The following is a 19,810-nucleotide window of genomic DNA, read 5'->3' on the forward strand; positions in this document are numbered from 1 at the left end:
TTTTAATAATAAATTCCTACAAAAAATGTGTAGAATTTGTTGTAACATTTCTAAGTAAACGTCAAAAACCAACATTTAAAGTCACTGTGGTTGCCAATCAAGAGCCTCCTGTGTATTTTACCCTTTCTGCTGATATCATGGGAACACAGCAGTGTGTTGGGGCCTTTTCAGTCCTAATTATGACTCTGATGTAACCCATGTTTACAATTTGAAAACTGGAAATTACAGTAGCTAAGATACAACATGAACCTTTGAGTTTGGCCATGTGGACCTTTGACTAAGTAGACTGCTGACATGTGCTGGGTGGGTGTGTCTGTCTCTCTCTCTGCCATTTTAATTATTTGTAGATGTTGCACTGTGTGCAAAGTAGCCTAATTCTGCTTTTCGAGTAACTGCTTTAAAATATTGTGTAAAAGTAAGAGATTATGTGGCAGAAAAATAACCTGCATTCTTCATCTTTCGACAGTTGACAACTGCATAATATTTGTGAAAAACACAACTGAACGTGAGTACAGCCAAATAGAATAAAGCATTAAAAAAAACATGTATCATTTTAGTTTTTGTGATCTAACTGTATTTCTGTTTTTAATAAACAGGAACCTGGGGTAAAAGGTGGCCTGTAATAAATATGCCTTATCTGTTCTTTTCAAAATGGCACATCAACAAAGAACTGCATCTGTATGTCCTGTGTGGGAAGAAGTGCAAAGCCACAGTATCTAGTCTCCCAGGTGATATTACATAACTGTATTTTACATTTCCCAGTGTCATTTTTCAATTCTGTGAGCACCAAAAGCTCCAAAAGCAAAGACAAAGAAAAGAAAGACAAGAGAGAGAACTGAAAGGGCGACGACGGGCGATGTCACCCAATTTTCCATAAAAAGTTGGGTTTAGTCCATGAGTGGTGGAAATTAAACTGTTAGTTAAGCTTTAGTCCACAGTGAAGCAAACTGATGTTAATGTTTTGCTCTTCTAACATTAGGTCCTGCTGATACCTCCACAGAAAGTGACGATACCACCAGTGAAGAAACAACTGAAGGAGGTGAGCCGCACTGTATTGAATGACATGTCACTTAACATAACTGAAAGGACTCTATGGGAATTTCTTCTTCTTATTATTATTATTATTAGAACATTATTATTATTATCATCATTATGATAATAATAATTCATATTATTATTATGAAAATTGATTGAGTCCTTTTCAGTGATCCGAATTGGTAGTAGATTTAGTTCAAAATGTGCAGCTGATTTTATAATTTTGGTCATTATATCATTTATAGATGATAATGTTCATTCATTTTAATTGAAGGGGTTCATTTATATTTAAGTTTATGTTATTCATGTATATTAAGGGGATTTTCCATTTAAGAATGTTACCATTAAGATTACATTTATAATGTAAAAAATCTATAAGTAATGTGTAAAGCACATTACTTATAAAGGGTATCAGCTTGCATCAAATAGTAATTATGTTGGTCTTTATTTCTTCTTTATTGGTTGTAAAATACTGCTTTTGTTTTCATCAATAGGGCCTTGCTTTGTTACACTTTTGGATATAAAGACTCGGTGTAAAAAACCTATTTATAATGAACACTTCTGCAATATGGGTGAGTTCCCTTTAGATGAGCAAAAAAGATGAAAGTGTGAAGGTTTCTGCACCTCATTTTGAGTATATTCCATTAAATGTTTCCTCATCAGAAATTCCAAATCGACCGGTCAAACAGAAGTACTTCATCAACTTAAATAAGACGCAGGACTGCTTCACATGTGATAATCCAGTGAAAAAGCCTGAGGCGACAATTGCATTGGATACAGAAATAAAAGTTAATGAAGAAGGAAAACTTGACCCTGCTCAAGCTGTGTAAGATATACTCCATTAATTTATTAAAGGTGCAGTGAGTAGAATTTAGTGGCATCTAGCAGGATGGACTTGGCAGAAAATGATTAAAATACTCATTCATTCAGTGTACATTTAAGTTTGTTTTAATTAGTGTTTAATCAGCTGAAAATAAGAACTGTTGTGTTTTCATGACCTTAAGATGAGTCCTTTATATCTACTTAGGGGGTAGATCCTTCCTCACAGAGGCATGTTTCTACAGTAGTTCAGAACAGACAAACCAAACACTGGCTCTAGAGAGGACCTTTCATGTTTTGCATGAGTTTCACAGCCACTATTGCTTCTCCTACATACTTAGAAGGGGAGGTGGAAGGGAAGGGTTTTCATTTGGTTGCAATAGGCAACCTCACCACTAGATGCCATAAATCCTACTCTCTGGTCCTTTAAAGGAAGGAATTTTGGGAAATATACTAGTTCGCTGTTAGAGTTAGATGAGAAGATGGAGCTAAAGCGTTTTACTTTAGCATGAAGACTGAAATCAGGTGGAGACAACTAGTATGGCTCTGTCCAAAGTTAAAAATCGTGTGCTACCAACACATCTATCGCTCTCTTACATGTTATATCATGTTATATAAGTAAAAATGACACTTTAACCTGCAGCAACTTCATGGTGACAAGACAATTGAAATCAGTGCTGTTTGCTAAGTAATAGCTAAATTATGTATAAAGCATACAAGATACAAGGTGTTAATTAGTGAATTGCAGAGGCGCTGTCAAACTAGCTGTTTCACCTGCTTCCTGTATTTATGGAGTACTAAACTAAGCTAATGGCCTCCCTGCTCCAGCTCCAGTTTTAACATGCAATCAATCTTCTCAACTAACTTTCAACATTAAAACGCAACTACCAAAATGTCAAACTCATACTTTTAACACTGAAATTAAAACAGAGAAAATGTATTAGTGATGTATTGCCTATATTTAGGTTTGGACATTAAGTCAATGCCTCAAATATACAGGAAATGTTTTTCCATCTGTCAACAGTGAATTCATAAAAGATATGGCCCGCTACGCCGCCACTATCAATGTGTCTTCAGCTACATTGTCTACGAGTGATGGATCTGCGGGTGTCTTAATTAAGATGACAGAGCCTGAGGATGTAGATGAAGTGTCTTTTGGTTATGCATCTTCGAATGACTCCTTAAATGTGGGTGAATTACTTTTATTTGACCTTCATTCTAATTTCAAAGAATAATTGATTTCAGAATACAATTTTGTTTTCTGGATGTGATGAGATGTATTTACCATCTTAGTTTGGAACGTTAGCATGCTAACATTGACTAATTAGCACAAAACACAAAGTACAGCTACAGGCTGATAGTCACAGAAATTGATCATTTGACCTGATGAATTTGTGTAGCAAATTTCATGGTAGTCTATCCAATACATATCATGACATTTCATTTCCCTACAGTACATCTTCCCTGCATCTCTGGTCAGCCAATTGTTTTTTTTCTAGGGTGGCGAAGTCCTAACCTGCCCTGATTGGCTAGTACTTGTTGCCTTCGCTGATTAGGTTGGTTAGATTTAGGTATGAGGAGTGAGATTGGTAAGGGTTAGGGTAAGAATATTAGGGTAAGCCATCAGAGGCAGCGTTATGGTGGGTCATGACTTTGCAATCCTTGGGGCAAAAATGATCGCCTCTGATTGGGCCCCAAGCCCATTTACTGAAGGCTTAAATCTTTAAAAACAAATATTCAATATTTCAAAAGGCAAAAGAATTTCCTGTATTTTAATTGGACCCAATTAAACTTAATTTAATGGTTTCATAATTTCTCAACTTTAAAATTGTAACTTTAAATCTGGTACACTATACAATCTTGACAACAAACTTGTTACGCTCTTTCTTACAGATTATAGACAACACAGATTATCTGAGTACATTTTCAAGATCTGTTACAGTGTCAAAAGAAGCTCTTGAAAAAGTTGATCTGAATATGACTGAAAAATTTGTAACCGTCTTCCGATTCCTCAATCTGGAAGAGGTAAGAAAAAGAAACCTGTTACCTTCATTAATACAGTTTACATATGTGATTATTTCATTACTTTGTAGTTTGTTTGTTTTTTCTTTAATTTTTCCAGGATGAGAAGAATAGCACTATTTTAGGTAATGAAGTGTTAGCAGTTGAAATAGGAGCTCATGTTGCCAATCTCACAGATAAAATATCCGTCAATGTTCGGAACACAACATACGTAAGTAAAAAAAAAAAACCAAAAGGTCAGTATTAAATGTTCATCATCTGTACTAATTCGTTTATCATCGAAAAGCACTATTTCAGTGCAGTTCTGTCGCTTTGTTTGCAGAAAGGAATTCCAAGTTGCCAGTCATGGAATGGTGAAGGTACTTTTTACCCATTCATTTGTATGCTGGTGTTTAGTCTAGGTTCCCAACCATTTTGTTTCACTTATTTTGGGATTGAAACAGCTTCAGTTATCTTTATGATTTTATATATAAGGGTCAGTGACAAATAAGGGTTGGCAACATCAGCAATAAAGAAATATCTTGAAAATTGTCTTAAAAGCAGCATCAGGTTCGTTGAACCTCCTAAAAATGTCAAATGGTGTAACCACAAAAGAATGATAAATATTAAATATTTTATCCACCTACAGTTTATTTAAATGTACTTATACAAATAATTACTTCATTTAAAAAAACTAAATTAAATGGTTCCTGATTGACATGATTCCCCAGATTAAATGTAATATTTAGAACAATTGTATTCCATCACCTTTATGTAATATAAAAAAGGTTATGATGTAAGATCATGACAAAGTAGTTGATATGGTGTTTTATTGAGAATTTAGTTTTTTTAAGCAAGTTTAATTGTTTGGTACAACGTTTATATGGTTTCACCACTTAAACTTTTTTTCCATTATTCTAATATATTCTTTCAAAATGGATTAAAAGCAGAAATGTTATGCTGGGTCCATTTTCAAATTTTGACCCCTTTACTTTTTGACTAAACCACATGACATAAAAGAACGTCATTGACCCTTTTTTTTTTTTTTTTTTTTTGATTGGAACATGCCCCAGATGTGCAGATGTTTTGCCTTCATTTACATCCTGAGTTTAACATATGGTAACAATGGTGTTTTTACTTTTAAAGGTCTTGAACTATTTCAAAATGAGTTGTAAACCACCTTAACGTTTATGGATATGTGAGCCCTCTGGTTTTACTGTTTACATGCTCTGTTCCTGTCTCATAGGAAGCCGGCCAAACTGGACAGATGACGGATGTGAGACACAATATGGTGAAGACAACATTACATGCCGTTGTTCGCATTTGACATTTTTCGCTATCTTACTGGTGAGTTTTATTTATTTTGTAATATTTGCATGATATACTAAGCTGCATCCTCTTTATTTACATTCCCAGTACAATATTTGAATGTGTCCATTTTAGCTGATGGCACTTTCTAGCTAACCCAGTTTTCTTCCCACATGAAATGAATCATAATCCCATAACAATGACTGTAAATAAATACTTAAAAGCCTTTATTTTCTTGTCTCTTTGCAGACTCCCCTTAATGAAACCATTTCTAGTTACGACTTGAAAAGCCTCACCATCATCACTCAAATTGGCTGTGGCTTGTCCATGTTCTTCCTGGCCATTGTCTTATTCATGTACTTCCTTCTGAGGTAACAGTAGCAGAACTTTATTTACGTGACACCCTGCGTAGATGCATGCATGCAAGTGGACATATTAAAAAACAAATATATGAAAATATAAAGTTGCATATAAGAAAGGAGACATCTGAAAAGAAATAGATTATACCACACAAGGCATCCACCCAGCACTCATACACATCACACATAGCAAAGGTTAATGCTGCTGTATGGTAGCTATGTGTGGTGTAAATGTAATGTATGTGGGTGTGGGTGTACATATAATTATACAGTACTGTGCAAAACATTTAGGCACTAAAAGTAAAGCGCTTTCAAAGATAATGCCATGAACAGTTTACCGATACACTTGAACTCAGTTATTCGGGTACTCAGCAGGTTGGTTGTTCTTGTATCTTGGACAAGTTGCTACAGTTCGTCTTCTGTGGGTTTTGGTATCTCAGCTGCTTCTGTCTTTTCATTTAATCCCAGACTGACACCATGACATTTAGATCAGGGCTCTGTGGGGCCATACCAGCTGTGGCATGACTCCTTGCTCCTTTTGTAGCTGTATGTGTGGGGTCATTGTCACGCTGTAGAATACACTTGGGACCGATCAAACGTCTCCCTGATGGTATTGCATTATGAATGAATGATGTTAAAAAAGAACAAAAAACATACATATACGGATAATATAACAATTAAAAAACCCACATTTTTCATCAACGTTTGAGTAATAAATGAGCAACTCAATATCAATCATGTTCAAAAGGGGTACGAAGAAGTTGAAGACTTTTTTAGTCCTACCCTCTCATACTATACAAGCATTAATGATAGAAATATATATAAATATGCATTCAATTTACAACCATCAATGCCTGTGTTATCTAATTCAATCAACTAAAAACAAAACCAACCCGTCAAGACAAAACAAGAACTAAATACAATCCAAACAAAACAAAAAAATCATTTGTCCATCTCATGACAGTTCAATATTTAATATATAAGAGTCTTTTTAGTTTGGATAAAGTCCCACATGTTTTCAGCTCATTACTGCAGTTATTCCAAAAACGGATTCCCTTGCTTGTAACACAGTCATCCTTTTAAAACTTTTTTTATTACCAACAGATCACAACAGCGGATCTGTACTGATCAAAGTGACAAATTCAAAGTGGCGAAAGTTCAGTCACATTATAGGCAAATAAGCCGGCTTTCCAAAACAACAGAGCACTGTGCATGTGCAATATCATAATATTTTTGAGTAGGAAAATGACAGTGTTGCAAATCGAATCAACCGCATTCAAATAAAACAACATATCATCTGCCAACTTCTTCACGATGTATGACCACAGGAATGTTGCATGTTCCCTGATGCAAAGTAAATATTCTACAGCAACAAGGGAAGTTAACATAAACATGTGCCATTTATAAATGTACATAAGATAATGTAATATTTTATGACATGATATTTTTCGGTTTTGAATAGACGTTATGCCAGAGTTTGCATTAGATACATACATATTTACATTTAACCTCATGACATGCATCATTTCTATGATGTTAAAATTAGTGACTACAGCACTGTCTATTGTGAAGGGATGAATATATACGTGAAATCTTTTAAGTAAAGGTGAATGAAGCAAAGATGATCTGCTGATTAACTAACTAAGATCATAAAAATTAAAACAATATTCAATGTGTGAAGTGTAATTAGTTAAGTTTAGTTTAATGTGCGCAAGTTAAAATTTACACAAAAAATGACAGATAATATACAGTGTAAGGAGAGGCAGAAAACCTCCTCCACCTAAAATTGTTAAAATTACACCATATTACAGATAATAATATGTGATACAATACCCAGCACAATATTAATGTGGACAAATTTAATATCTAACCTGAAAGACTTGCTGTCAAAATAGAAATCCTCTCTGTGGATATTGCTATCCTGTTGATGGGAGCGGGTAGGGGGATGTAGGTGGGGGTTGGGGTGACTGGGTCAAAAGTTAAAAAAAACAAACCTCAAATTGTAACTGCCAACATATGTTGAATATTCTGTGCTTTGCAATAGAACATTTATGATATGATGAAATATGGCCTTAATATGTAACCCGACATCACTGACACTCAGAGCTGTGCTATCAGCATTTTTATTATACGTTGATTTGAATTCAGTTTTGCCTAAAAGTCAGTTTGGTAGAGCGATGGTAATGATTCTTCTCTATTATTTTACTTAAAATTTTTGGTTTAAAATATTAGTGATGTTCATTCATTCATTCATTCATTTATTTGAAATACCGCTTATCCTAAGGTCATGGGTGCGCTGGAGCCAATCCCAGCTGTCATTGGGAAAGAGATTATTAGTGATGTAATACTATAATTATATTTTGGCTTGTTCAAATGAAAAATCCTGTTCCTGGGTTGCAACTGTTTTGATTTACAATGTATCTGTCCATACGTTTTTCAGTTAAATGATTTATTCAGTCTATAAAATCTCAGAAAATGACTCTTACCACTTTCCGGAGCCCAAGATGACTTCACATATCAGTGTCTGGCCAACAGTCCAAGCAGAAAATCCTCTTATTTAACAAGCTCAGACTAGTGATAAATGACTCAAACGATTAATCAGTTATTAAAATTGTGAAGATAACGTCATCATTTGTTCATTAACCCCTCCAGTCGACGCAATCATAAGACAGTATTTGTCCATCACCAATCAAAAACTTTGCACTTTAAAAAAAATTCTGGCATACATGACCTCCGTGTTAATTCATCTTTCCTCACAGGAAGGCCAAGGCCAGTAAGGCCACCAGGATCTTCATCCACCTCGTGGTGGCAATGTTCCTACTTAACTTGACTTTCCTGGTCAACAACCATGTGGCAAAATTGAAGAACTCCATTGGTTGCAAGATCATGGCGGCTGTCATGCACTACTTCATGTTGGCCACTTTTACTTGGTTTGCTGTGCAGGCCTTCCACATCTTCCTGCAGCTGTACAGAGGGGGCAACATTTCTATCCATCGCTATGTACTCAAAGTCTCCATCGTCGGCTGGGGTAAGTTCACATTTTTGCTATCTATTTTTTTAAGTTTAAGGAATGAACAAAAAAGTCTGTAACTCTTTCCAACATAATGCATTGCCGTTTATTTCTTTTTTTTCTGTTTGCAGTACTTCCGAGTGTAGTTGTGATTGTCTTGTTCAGTATAGGAAAATACGGTGAACAAGCCATCTACACAGATGATCCTGAAAATATTGAGGCCATGTGTGTTATGACTACATTTACACAAACACTTCTGTGGATTACATAAAGAATGATACAACAGAACCATGTTTAATTTCCGTGTATCTTTCTGTTCCAAGGTGCTGGATAACAGACAACGACATCCACTACATTGTCAACATAGGCTACTATGCTTTGGTCTTCCTCTTCACCTTCCTTACCTTCATCATCATACTGACCTGGCTCTTTTGCCTCAGGAGAATCAAAGCAGGCAACGCAGAAACGAGCAAGAATGGCACAAGTATGGTAATCATAATGGGACTGTGTTGCATTCTGGGCATCACATGGGGTTTTGCCTTCTTTGCCTATGGTGTCCTCCGGATCCCTTCCTACTACATTTTCACAACCCTGAATTCTTTCCAAGGTATCTGCATGGATGTAATCCTGTAGTTCTATAATAATCTTTCAATGGATGTCTTTATCATGTTTTAAATGTTTTAATTTAATCTCAGGTTTGGCACAAGTAATATTTTGCACTGAATGATGATCTTGAAGAATTCCCCAATTAAGTGAATTTTAAACAGACGAGCTGAAGCTACATATTCAATGGAAAGAATAGCATGGATGACTATGAACGTGAAACCTAAAAGTAATAAGTGTAAAATAGGGATGAGCTTTATGTTTTCTAGCAATTCCTTTAAAAATTGTCACTCAAGACGCTTAAATGTGCAGTACCTTTTTAGAGTCTAAACGTGTACTAAATATGAGCGACCTTCTTTCTTCTGTCAGGTTTCTTCCTGTTTATCTACTACTACAAAACTGGCCACTTGGTAGACATAAATGGTGGCGTGGGCAAAGACTCAACCAGCAGCACCACCACTCTTAAAACCGCTATAAACACCAGCTTGAACCCCTACAAGGAGCCAGACAAAAAATAAAGTCTTGGATGGGAATGGTGGAAAGATGGAAAGCTTGAACTACAGACTACAAGCAAGTACAAGGAATTCAGTATAAAGTATACTGAAATATATAATATTGTAATATATTTTAGTATATTGCTTTATTTCCATGTTCTTTGAGTTTATCTGATCATAAAAGTGTGTGTGTTTAATGCAGTTAAATTCATGACTTAAGCTTTTTTTTAACGCAACAATTAAATGTAATACATGGCTGATTTTTCAATGGAGAATGGATTTACATTTTCAGAACCCCCTGAGCTTCGGCCTATATATCTCTTTTGTCACGTATATAAAAAAAAGTTATCTCAACAAGACAAAGGTAACTAAATGAGTACTCAAAATCCTGTGCATCCAGTCGGAGTCATGTAAACTTGTGTACAAGCTTATTTTAACTAGAAATATGAATAGAGATGAGGAATACAATGAGGAAATACGAACCATTTATTAAGTTTCAATCATACAACACACATAAATGTACATAAACTGATTATAAATTGAGAGATTATTATACACTTTTAAAGCAACAGAGCCTCTGCTTCATTGAGAGCTTTTTCCATTTCAGCAGCCTCCAGGGAGAAGTTCTCTCTTTCCTGCAGCATTAGTTCCCGTGCTTTACTGAGGTCTGTCATTGTTGCCTGGACTTCCTAAAAGTGTGTAAAAAGAAAAGAAGAATTTTAAATACACTTAGTCCAACCACAACAAACAGCTTAATGAAGCTGGTCAATGAACGTAACAGCATTGTTTAAGAAAATAGGAGAAGCTTCAGAAGTTTCATCCGGGTTGACTCACTTCTAGCCGAGAACGCTGCTGTGATGCGATGTCACCGAAGGCCTTTAATTCATTCAGCAGGTCTGCAGAGACATTCTGAAATAGAGATACAGATGTGTTTTCCCTGGTTGCATTATCTGTAATAGCCAAAACCCTGTGATCCTATGTGTGGGATACAAGTGTAAATCTGAATTATTTTATTTTTAACACTTTTTCCGGTTTCCTTCATTGTGTAAATATGTGACTTAGGACAAATAAGTGCATGTTTCTGATTTGATTTATTTCTAGTTTTGTGTGTGATTTGATGCAAATGTACCATGATTTGTTTGATAAAGCATATATAGACATTACTCTCTCTCTCTCTTATATACACACACATATATATATATACATATATATATATACATATATATATATATATATATATATACATATATATATATATATATATATACATATATATATATACACATATATATATACATACATATATATATATACATATATATATACATACATATATATATATATACATATATATATATATATACATACATATATATATACATACATATATATATATACATATATATATATATACATACATATATATATATACATATATATATATATATACATATATATATATACATACATATATATATATATATACATACATATATATATATACATACATATATATATACATATATATATATATACACATACATATATGTATGTATATATATATATATATATGTATGTATATATATATATGTATATATATATATATATATATACATACATATATATATATATATACACATATATATCATCATTGGTGGGTAAAATTAAATAAAATATGTACCATTACTTCCTTTCTCTGATCTTCATTTTGTTGTGGAGCTTCTCCAACTCTTTCCCCTGAAACTAAAGATCAAAGACAACTTATGTTAATTTGTTATCAAGTAATAACCAGAATTAAGCACAAATCATATATAACACATTTTGAAATTGGGGATGCATATTCACCTGGGTCTATTTTTTCAGCGACTAGGAGAACAAGACAGTCCTTCAGGTTTTTCTGTACCTTTGCATTTTCCTTTTCTAGGTCATTGCACTGCAGCTCCAGTTCAGCTACTCTTTGCTGCAAGACAATGATGTTTGTGTTAGAGTGAGCCTATTGACATGCATTCTACCAGTTATTTACTCTAAAATAACACTTGAGTACAATCCTACGAGTATTTATCAATTTTGCTTTCTGCACCTGTGTGTCTGTGAGGTTTTGCTGCAGCTCCTCCTTGGAAGCTACCAAATTCTGATTTCGCTCCATGAGCTCTGCCTGCTGTCCCTGCCTCGTTGAGACCCTGTGGAGAGGTTCAACATTAACTTGTGAAAACAGGGCTGAAGCCTGCAGCATGTTCAGGAAATGTAATATTATGTATGACTTACCCTTTGTATACTTTAGAAGCAACATTTTTTCTGGATAAGAAGATAAAAATGGAGACAAATATTGAATTCAGTAGTTTAGAAGTGAATATACAGAGTTTTGTGATGCTTACACCAAAGGATGCCAAAGATATGGAAGGAAATTATGTGACACCAGCCCATCCAGGTTTCTCTGGATGGAACACCCACTAAGTTTACAATGTGGACATTTACACAATTAAACATTTGTTACCTGGGCACGTTTTCTTTTTGAGGTTTAAGGATACCATCTGATCTTTGGTCAGCATTTGCTGTTCTCTTTGTTTCTGCAGGTAAATGCATACCTGGAAAAGACAGACGATTGTCACAGCCTTGTACAACTTTCTAAAATGAAGAATAGATGTTCATTCGATGACCTCCAAAGTATAAAAATAGCAAACCATGCTTGCCTTTGGGAATTTTTGAAGACATTTTTCTATCCGTACTGCCAGCAATGACAAAGGCACCTGTAGTTTGAGAAATTAGTTTAGTTGAGTGAGTTGATTTGAGTCCAGTGGTCACCAACCCTGTTCCTGGAGAGCTACTACCCTGCCCTGCAAACACCTGTTTTTAATTATTAGCTTATTATCAAGCCACTGAAGCTATATACATACAAGGCAGTAGCTAACATGTTGTACGTATAAGGTAAATCGTGGATTAACTTAGATGGGTTTCAGTTATTTGCTGTTACACAGGATATACAAACTGACAAATTTAGCATGGTGTTTGCTACGATTTTTCGGTTTAGGACTTCAGGTAAATAAACCAATTTACGTGTATTAGGATTAGTTTACGAACATGTTAAGCGTTCAGCATAGTTGAATTATAACTAGTGACATGTGTGCCATGGCTCAATAACATAGTAACAATAGCTATTCCTACCTTTGTTGAAACGTAAAATAGGAGCTTTATTTTAACAGTCAAAACGGAGCAGCAACACAAACTTTTAAAAACATCCCGCTCTCTTTGGTCACCTCCGGTTTGGTTACGTAATTTCCTGTACAAATAGAAGGCGAGACGACGCAGGAGGAAGACAGCACTGCGCAGGCGCGGAGGCGGCTAAATTCAAAACTCAAGACGTTAGCGTCCAGGCTCGTTGACGTCAGCTCCAGTTAATTTAACAGGAGCGACATGAAAACAAAAAATAGGTTAGCAAACAAGTATTAACATCATCTTATCTGCTGTAAAATACCAGGATTTAATTCATAACATCATACAAGGTATGCACAATATGTTTCTTTGATGTTCAGTTGATTTTTTTCACTGCACACGGTTAATGCTAACAACCGACTCCACACAAATGTAAGCTATGTCTGGCAAAGGTCAATAACTGTATAGTTTGCTTTATGTCATTATTAGAAATGAATGCGAAATGTTTATTTGTTTATGAGAGGAGGTGTGTTGGAGCAGAAAACCAGTGGTTGTTGACAAATTAGTTGGGAAATTAATTTGACGTTCAGCTCGTGCTACGTATTTTAACGTCTACGTAACGTTACGCTAATATTTCAGCTGCATGTTGATAGTATGAATTGTTGGGAAAAGTATATTTATTTGTAGATCATTTAATCAAGTTAAAATCACATAAAGCTGGTGCATAGTCATAAAAATAGCGTAACTAGTGTTTATCGTACTGATGTTATGAAGAGTAAAAGATAGATTCCATGATAACTTCTTATTACTGACTCAATGACTGACACTCTGTAGTGCTTTTTCACACTAACAAGGCCAACTGTTGCTTATGTATATGAATGTTTGCAGTGCATGTATTATTATTATTTTCCATTTCATCAAATTATAGATATAGTCCACACATCAACACCCCCAGCCCACAACCAAGGCCCCAAACAAACAACATGAAAATGCAAACACAGCAGTACAACTATATGAGCCAGATTTATGCTATTACCAACAGTCCATTCAACTTTTTTCTAATAACAGAACATCTAGATTTTGTGGCGTTTTACATTTTCTGTCTTAATTTTTTTTTATGACAGACCCAGGTGTTTACTATAATTTTTTGCCGCAATTTTAATATTTAACTTATTCAACTTAGTTTTCATTGTTTTAAAGCCAAAAATGAATGGTTCCCCTTACATATGAATATGCAAGCAATTCAAATATGTCAGCTTGAGTTTTGGCACATTTTTTTTTTCGGAATTCAATAAATATTTAAGTGAATCTGCTGCGAGGCTGCAAGTAACAATTATCTTTTGTTTGGTCCAAAAAATTGTGAAAAATGTCAATCAGTGTTTAACAAAGCCCATGATGGTGTCCTCAAACGTTTTGTTTTGTCCCAATGAACAGTCCTCAACTCAAAGATATTCAGTGTATTATCAGTTAAGACTAAAGAGACTAGAAAATATTCATATTTGAGATGGAATTAGTCAAGAGATTTTCTTATTTAAAAAAAATCGTGGGCAGTTAATCGACTAATATTCACAAATCGCAGCTACTGATTAATCAGAAATGAAAATGTTAGCTGATTGATTTTTGTTTTTGGCTGTTCTTTATTACTAATTAATTGCTGAAGACAATACATGCTATAGGACAATGTACAGTTGATTCAATTTTGCCTGAAATAACAGAACATATTTTCACAGTTGAAAATGGAGCCTCTGGATCCTGCAAAGACTGAGTGAGTAAAAAGGATGTTGTGGGGGGAAAAAGAAATCAAGTGTACCATGTACCTGAACTTCAAAGTCCATCTTTACACTTGGCATTAACACATGTCTTATGATAATACTGTTTTTACATACACATTTGCTGAATACCAAGTTTCATGTTTTGTGTTACAGAGAAAGCAGTGGATTCTCCAAGCGCCGCATTTCTTCGGTCAGTGCTACAAATACTTATATGGACTAAGTATACATATTTTTAACTTTTTTGTGAACAAATCAATGACATGAACCTTATCATGTGCAATTTATAATTTTCAGATTTTGAAAGCACCACGGAAATCAATCATATTCCCTGACCCAGTGCAACAGGAAAATGCGGTAAACTGATTGCTTGATTTTAGATGGAGAGTTTTGATTCCAGTTAAAGTGATACTCCAACCATAATATACTTAAACAATACAAGAATAAAATTGAGAGGTGTTAACTTTAATTACTATTTTCATTAAGGTGAAATGCGCCAAACCGGTGGAAAAGAGGTCTTCAAGAAGAGTCAGCTTTGCTGCTGCCAACAATGTTCTTCTGTTTTCAGAGTGAGACTCCAGAAAATTTCATTTCATTCTTCATATTCCACAAAGACACTGATATTTCATCCTGACCAACACTTTATCTTTACAGGGATGTGAACAAGGCCTCTCCTACCCAAAGTCATTTACAAGAGTTAATGACAACAAGTATGTAATGTAGTAATATGAACAAGTATTACTGTTTTTTATTTTATACTGTATGTAGCTTTAAACTTTTTAAGTGGCTTTCTAATTTTTGTTCTGTGTTTTTCCATAGCAGGAGCAACCACACAAAATAGGTAAGGTTATTTATATATCTTAGACTTACAGTGTCATCAAACCTTTAATAAGTATCTACTTTAACAACATATGTATTTTATGGTGTGTTTTCTTACACAAGGGTCAGTGATGGTGGGATTCAACAAATCACAGGTAGGGATAATAATATATCTATTTAAAATAACTTACTAAGAGTTTACATTATTTGTTACAGTGTAAGATGGCTCTTAGTGAATTCAAGTCTCTTCCTTTAGGAATGGAGACCCTATTGAATGCTCCTCTACATGCCTCTCAACAAAGGGATAAGGTGAGCTTGAAGCTACTTTACTGTTTTATCACCTGAATGATTTTTACCACTATCACAACCGCTTAATTGCTCAGTAACATTGTTGTGATTATATTTATACTTTATTTCATGTAAAAGATTTTTACGGAGCCTTATTTGACATAAAGTTACTTACCTTCATCAGGTCAACTTTGAATCTGGTCATGACATCGGGGAGAAAACAATGCTGTTTTCAGATGATGCAGACATGGATATGACCCACAGTCACACTATAAACATTGCTAATGATAAAGAATTACTTGGAGATAAAACGATGATGTTCACTGCGGATAATGCATCCATGGATATGACCCAAAGTCATACAGTGAACCTGACCAGTGGGCCAGAATCGCTCTCCACTGGCAGAAACATGGATATCAGTCTTTCCTCATCAGTGCCTGGTTTGGATCCAGGATTTAAAAGCTTCCTTGCAAGTCTCTCCAAACCAAGTGGATCCAGTGTTAATCCTGTGATCACCAGAATGACACCTACTCCCGGAGCCTCCTCTAACAGTGCCCTGGCCAAGGTTAAAACACAGAGGGCTGACGTGGATAAAGAAAATCAGGCTCCAACTTCATCTATTATGGAGAGGTCACAAAATAAACCAAGGACTTCCTATGGAGGTGCACTCTGTCCAGAGGGCATGACTAAAGCTCAGACAGGACGCATTTTTGACTTTCTCCCTCAGATCAAGTTTAATACTCTAGACGATCGCACAGAGAAAACAGTGAGGTTTACTGCAAATGATGCAGAGATGGATTTGACACAAAGTCACACAGTAAACATTGCCACTGATTTGAAACAACGATTTCACCAAAATGTGGACTTTCTACCTAATTGTGGTGATAAAACAGTGAGGTTCTCTGCAGATGATGCAGTGATGGATGTGACCAAAAGTCTCACAGTAAACATTGACACTTATTTGAAACCACAATTGCACCAAAATGTGGACTTTTTACCTACTGGTGGAGAGAAGACAGTGAGGTTCTCTGCAGATGATGCAGCCATGGATGTGACAAAAAGTCTCACTGTAAACATTGCCACTGATTTGAAACCACAATTGCACCAAAATGTGGACTTTTTACCTACTGGTGGAGAGAAGACAGTGAGGTTCTCTGCAGATGATGTAGCCATGGATGTGACAAAAAGTCTCACTGTAAACATTGCCACTGATTTTAAACCACAATTGCACCAAAATGTGGACTTTTTACCTACTGGTGGAGAGAAGACCGTGAGGTTCTCTGCAGATGATGCAGCCATGGATGTGACTAAAAGTCTCACTGTAAACATTGCCACTGATTTGAAACCACAATTGCACCAAAATGTGGACTTTTTACCTACTGGTGGAGAGAAGACACTGAGGTTCTCTGCAGATGATGCAGCCATGGATGTGACAAAAAGTCTCACTGTAAACATTGCCACTGATTTGAAACCACAATTGCACCAAAATGTGGACTTTCTGCCTACGATTGGAGAAAAGACAGTGAGGTTTACTGCAAACGATGCAGCAATGGATGTGACGAAAAGTCTCACTGTAAACATTGTCACTGATTTGAAACCACAATTGCACCAAGATGTGGACTTTCTGCCTACGAGTGGAGAAAAGACAGTGAGGTTTACTGCAAACGATGCAGCAATGGATGTGACACGAAGTCACACTGTAAACATTGCCACTGATTTGGAATGGCGGTCACACCAAAATGTGGACTTTTTACCTACTGGTGGAGAGAAGACAATGAGATTCACTGGAAATGATGCAGCTATGGATATGACCCAGTGTGTCACCACCAGTAATTTGGTATCAGATTCTGTTCTTTCACAAAAACAAGATCTTAACATTTTATCCACCTGTGGAAACATGGATATTCCTTTAACTGCCAAGAAGACGGGTGAAAAATCAGGCTTACGAAGAAACAGATCTTCATCAGCGCTCAGTTTGGATCCAGGATTTCAAATCACCATGTCCAAGACAAGGGGCTCCTGTGCTAATCCCGTGACCACCAAAGCAGTGACAACATCCTTTCAAGAAGATGTTGACACAAATGTCATTCTGGGCCAGCTTAAAACACAGAAAGCTGCTGTGGACAATGAACACGAAGCTCCAGGTGTTGTTTCAACTGTCATGGAGAAGTCCGTAAATAAAACCACAAAGAATGAAGACTCCTCTAATGGAAAGTCAGACCGTACAATGGATGATGTAAGCATTGATTTGATGGAAGGTCAAACGGGACGCGTTTTGGGAGAAACATGTACACATGAATCCTCTCAAGGTCTTTCTTCCACACAAGACTCTAATGTCGGCACTGACCATTTGAAGAAAACTGATATATCTTTACTACAGGGCAAAGAAGCACTGGGACCATCCAACCATGATGGTGGGGAAATCTCAAACCTTCCAGCTTCTCCTGACTCAAATGAAACGGAGCCCAGGAAAGAGGCCGAACCAAGAAATGAAACTCGTCTTTCATCACTGAAGCTGAAAAATTCCCCCACGACAGTTGACCATGATGTTGATGCATTTCCTTCTCGCAAGTCTAGACGAATGAGTTTAGCTGATCTCCAGTTAAAAGCAAGGCGTTTGAGCCATATGATAAATACATCTCCTGATGCTACTGCCATGGACAGTTCCATATCACCTTTGCCTCAGTTGGACCATGACTTGGATACAACCAAAACCAAATCCCTGCCTGTTGTGGAGCCTGAACTTGAAATGGATTTGGTTAACACAGAAGAAAATACACAAGCTCAGTGTCTTCCTCAAGTAGACCCACCATCAACTACTACAACTCCTTTCAAGTTGAATACTAAACAGCTGATGTCAAGACTCTCAATGGGAGACTTTAAGCCAAAACTTCCCCAAAGAAGCAAAACGGGCCATCCAAAGAAGATGGACTTGAGTCATGTGAATGCCATGGGAGAACATACAAGGACAATAACCATCAGTGTTCCCAATCAACTGACCAACTTGGACGCTAATGTGAGTGATATTAATGATGAGGAGCTTCATTACGAAGATTTATCAGAAACTATGGACACAAGTCCACAGAACTTTATTAGTGCGGTTAAGGGAAAAAAGAGACCTTCGCCAGAAGATGAAAATAATTCAAAGGATGAGAAGAGAATGAAAGAATCCACTGAGATGAGCATTGACATTGTTGAAAAGGTAAGTCAAACCAAGTTCTTAGATAATGGCTGGGGCCTTTTGGCAGAGAAAACCAGAGTGATATATGAGACTTGCCTTTATTTATACTAACTATAAATTTCCTCCATGTTAAACTGTTAGTTTTTTTTGGACAAATTTAGGATTATCTACATTTCCACTTCATTAATTACATTCCTTCTGGTCGCCTTCATCTTGACATTTTTGAATTGAGTAATGTTTCCTCCAATGAAACTCAGCGCGTCCTGCAACGATAATTCACATAAATAGTTTAACAGTTATTTACAATGATTATTTTACATTATTGGTATATCTCATCAGTTTCTCGATTTAAATGATTAATCACTTAGTCTATAAAATTCCAAACATTGGTAAAACATGACAATGTCCTACGGTCCAAGATACATCATCAAACTGCTTGTATTGTCCAACAAAGAGTCCACAATCCAAAGATGTTCCATTTTCTGTGACAAGACAAAGCAGCAAAATCTCACAACTGAGAAGTTATCAATCAATCTTTATTTTCTATAGCGCCAAATCACAACAAAGTTATCTCAAGGCACTTTACACATAGAGCAGGTTCTAAACCGTACTCTTCAGGTTTTAATTTTAAAGAGACCCAACATTCCCACATGAGCAAGCACTTAGTGACAATGGCAAGAAAAAACTCCCTTTTAACAGGAAGAAACCTCAGGCAGGAGAGAGAGGAAGAATAGGAGAGAGAGAGAGAAGCACATTGAAAATAAACATTGAAGCTAGAAGGTCCGGGACTGGAATCTGTCATCCGTCTACAGGACCAGATTACCTGTGAGACGAGAAAGCACAGACAACTCCGGGGAAGAAGTTTAGGTTATTGAATGCATTAATAGTACATGAATGTTAACGGATATAGATGGATGGATAGAGAGAGAGAGAGAGAGAGGAGGAGAGAGGAGCTCAGTGCATCATGGGAGTCC

The 19,810-nt window shown here is 36.0% G+C and overlaps 1 protein-coding gene and 1 long non-coding RNA gene across 2 annotated transcripts; one reads left to right on the forward strand and one right to left on the reverse strand.

The window, feature by feature from the left end:
- Positions 1–10,142: 10,142 nt before the first annotated feature.
- On the reverse strand, positions 10,143–12,861 carry knstrn (kinetochore localized astrin (SPAG5) binding protein). The gene is made up of 9 exons (XM_062437644.1): positions 12,792–12,861; positions 12,320–12,376; positions 12,124–12,214; positions 11,895–11,924; positions 11,710–11,809; positions 11,475–11,589; positions 11,311–11,372; positions 10,464–10,538; positions 10,143–10,318 (listed from the first exon to the last, which is right to left on the reverse strand). The coding sequence occupies exons 2-9, from the start codon at positions 12,339–12,341 to the stop codon at positions 10,190–10,192; spliced, it is 624 nt and encodes a 207-aa protein (XP_062293628.1). The 5' UTR covers positions 12,342–12,376; positions 12,792–12,861; the 3' UTR covers positions 10,143–10,189.
- A 2,243-nt stretch (positions 12,862–15,104) lies between these two features.
- On the forward strand, positions 15,105–15,502 carry LOC133997496 (uncharacterized). Its single transcript, XR_009927299.1, has 4 exons — positions 15,105–15,117; positions 15,203–15,258; positions 15,371–15,389; positions 15,491–15,502. It is a non-coding gene; the product is annotated as an uncharacterized LOC133997496 (long non-coding RNA).
- The last annotated feature ends 4,308 nt before the right edge of the window (positions 15,503–19,810 follow it).

The sequence above is a fragment of the Scomber scombrus genome, chromosome 17, assembly GCF_963691925.1.
Source record: "Scomber scombrus chromosome 17, fScoSco1.1, whole genome shotgun sequence".
NCBI classification, from domain to species: Eukaryota; Metazoa; Chordata; class Actinopteri; order Scombriformes; family Scombridae; genus Scomber; species Scomber scombrus.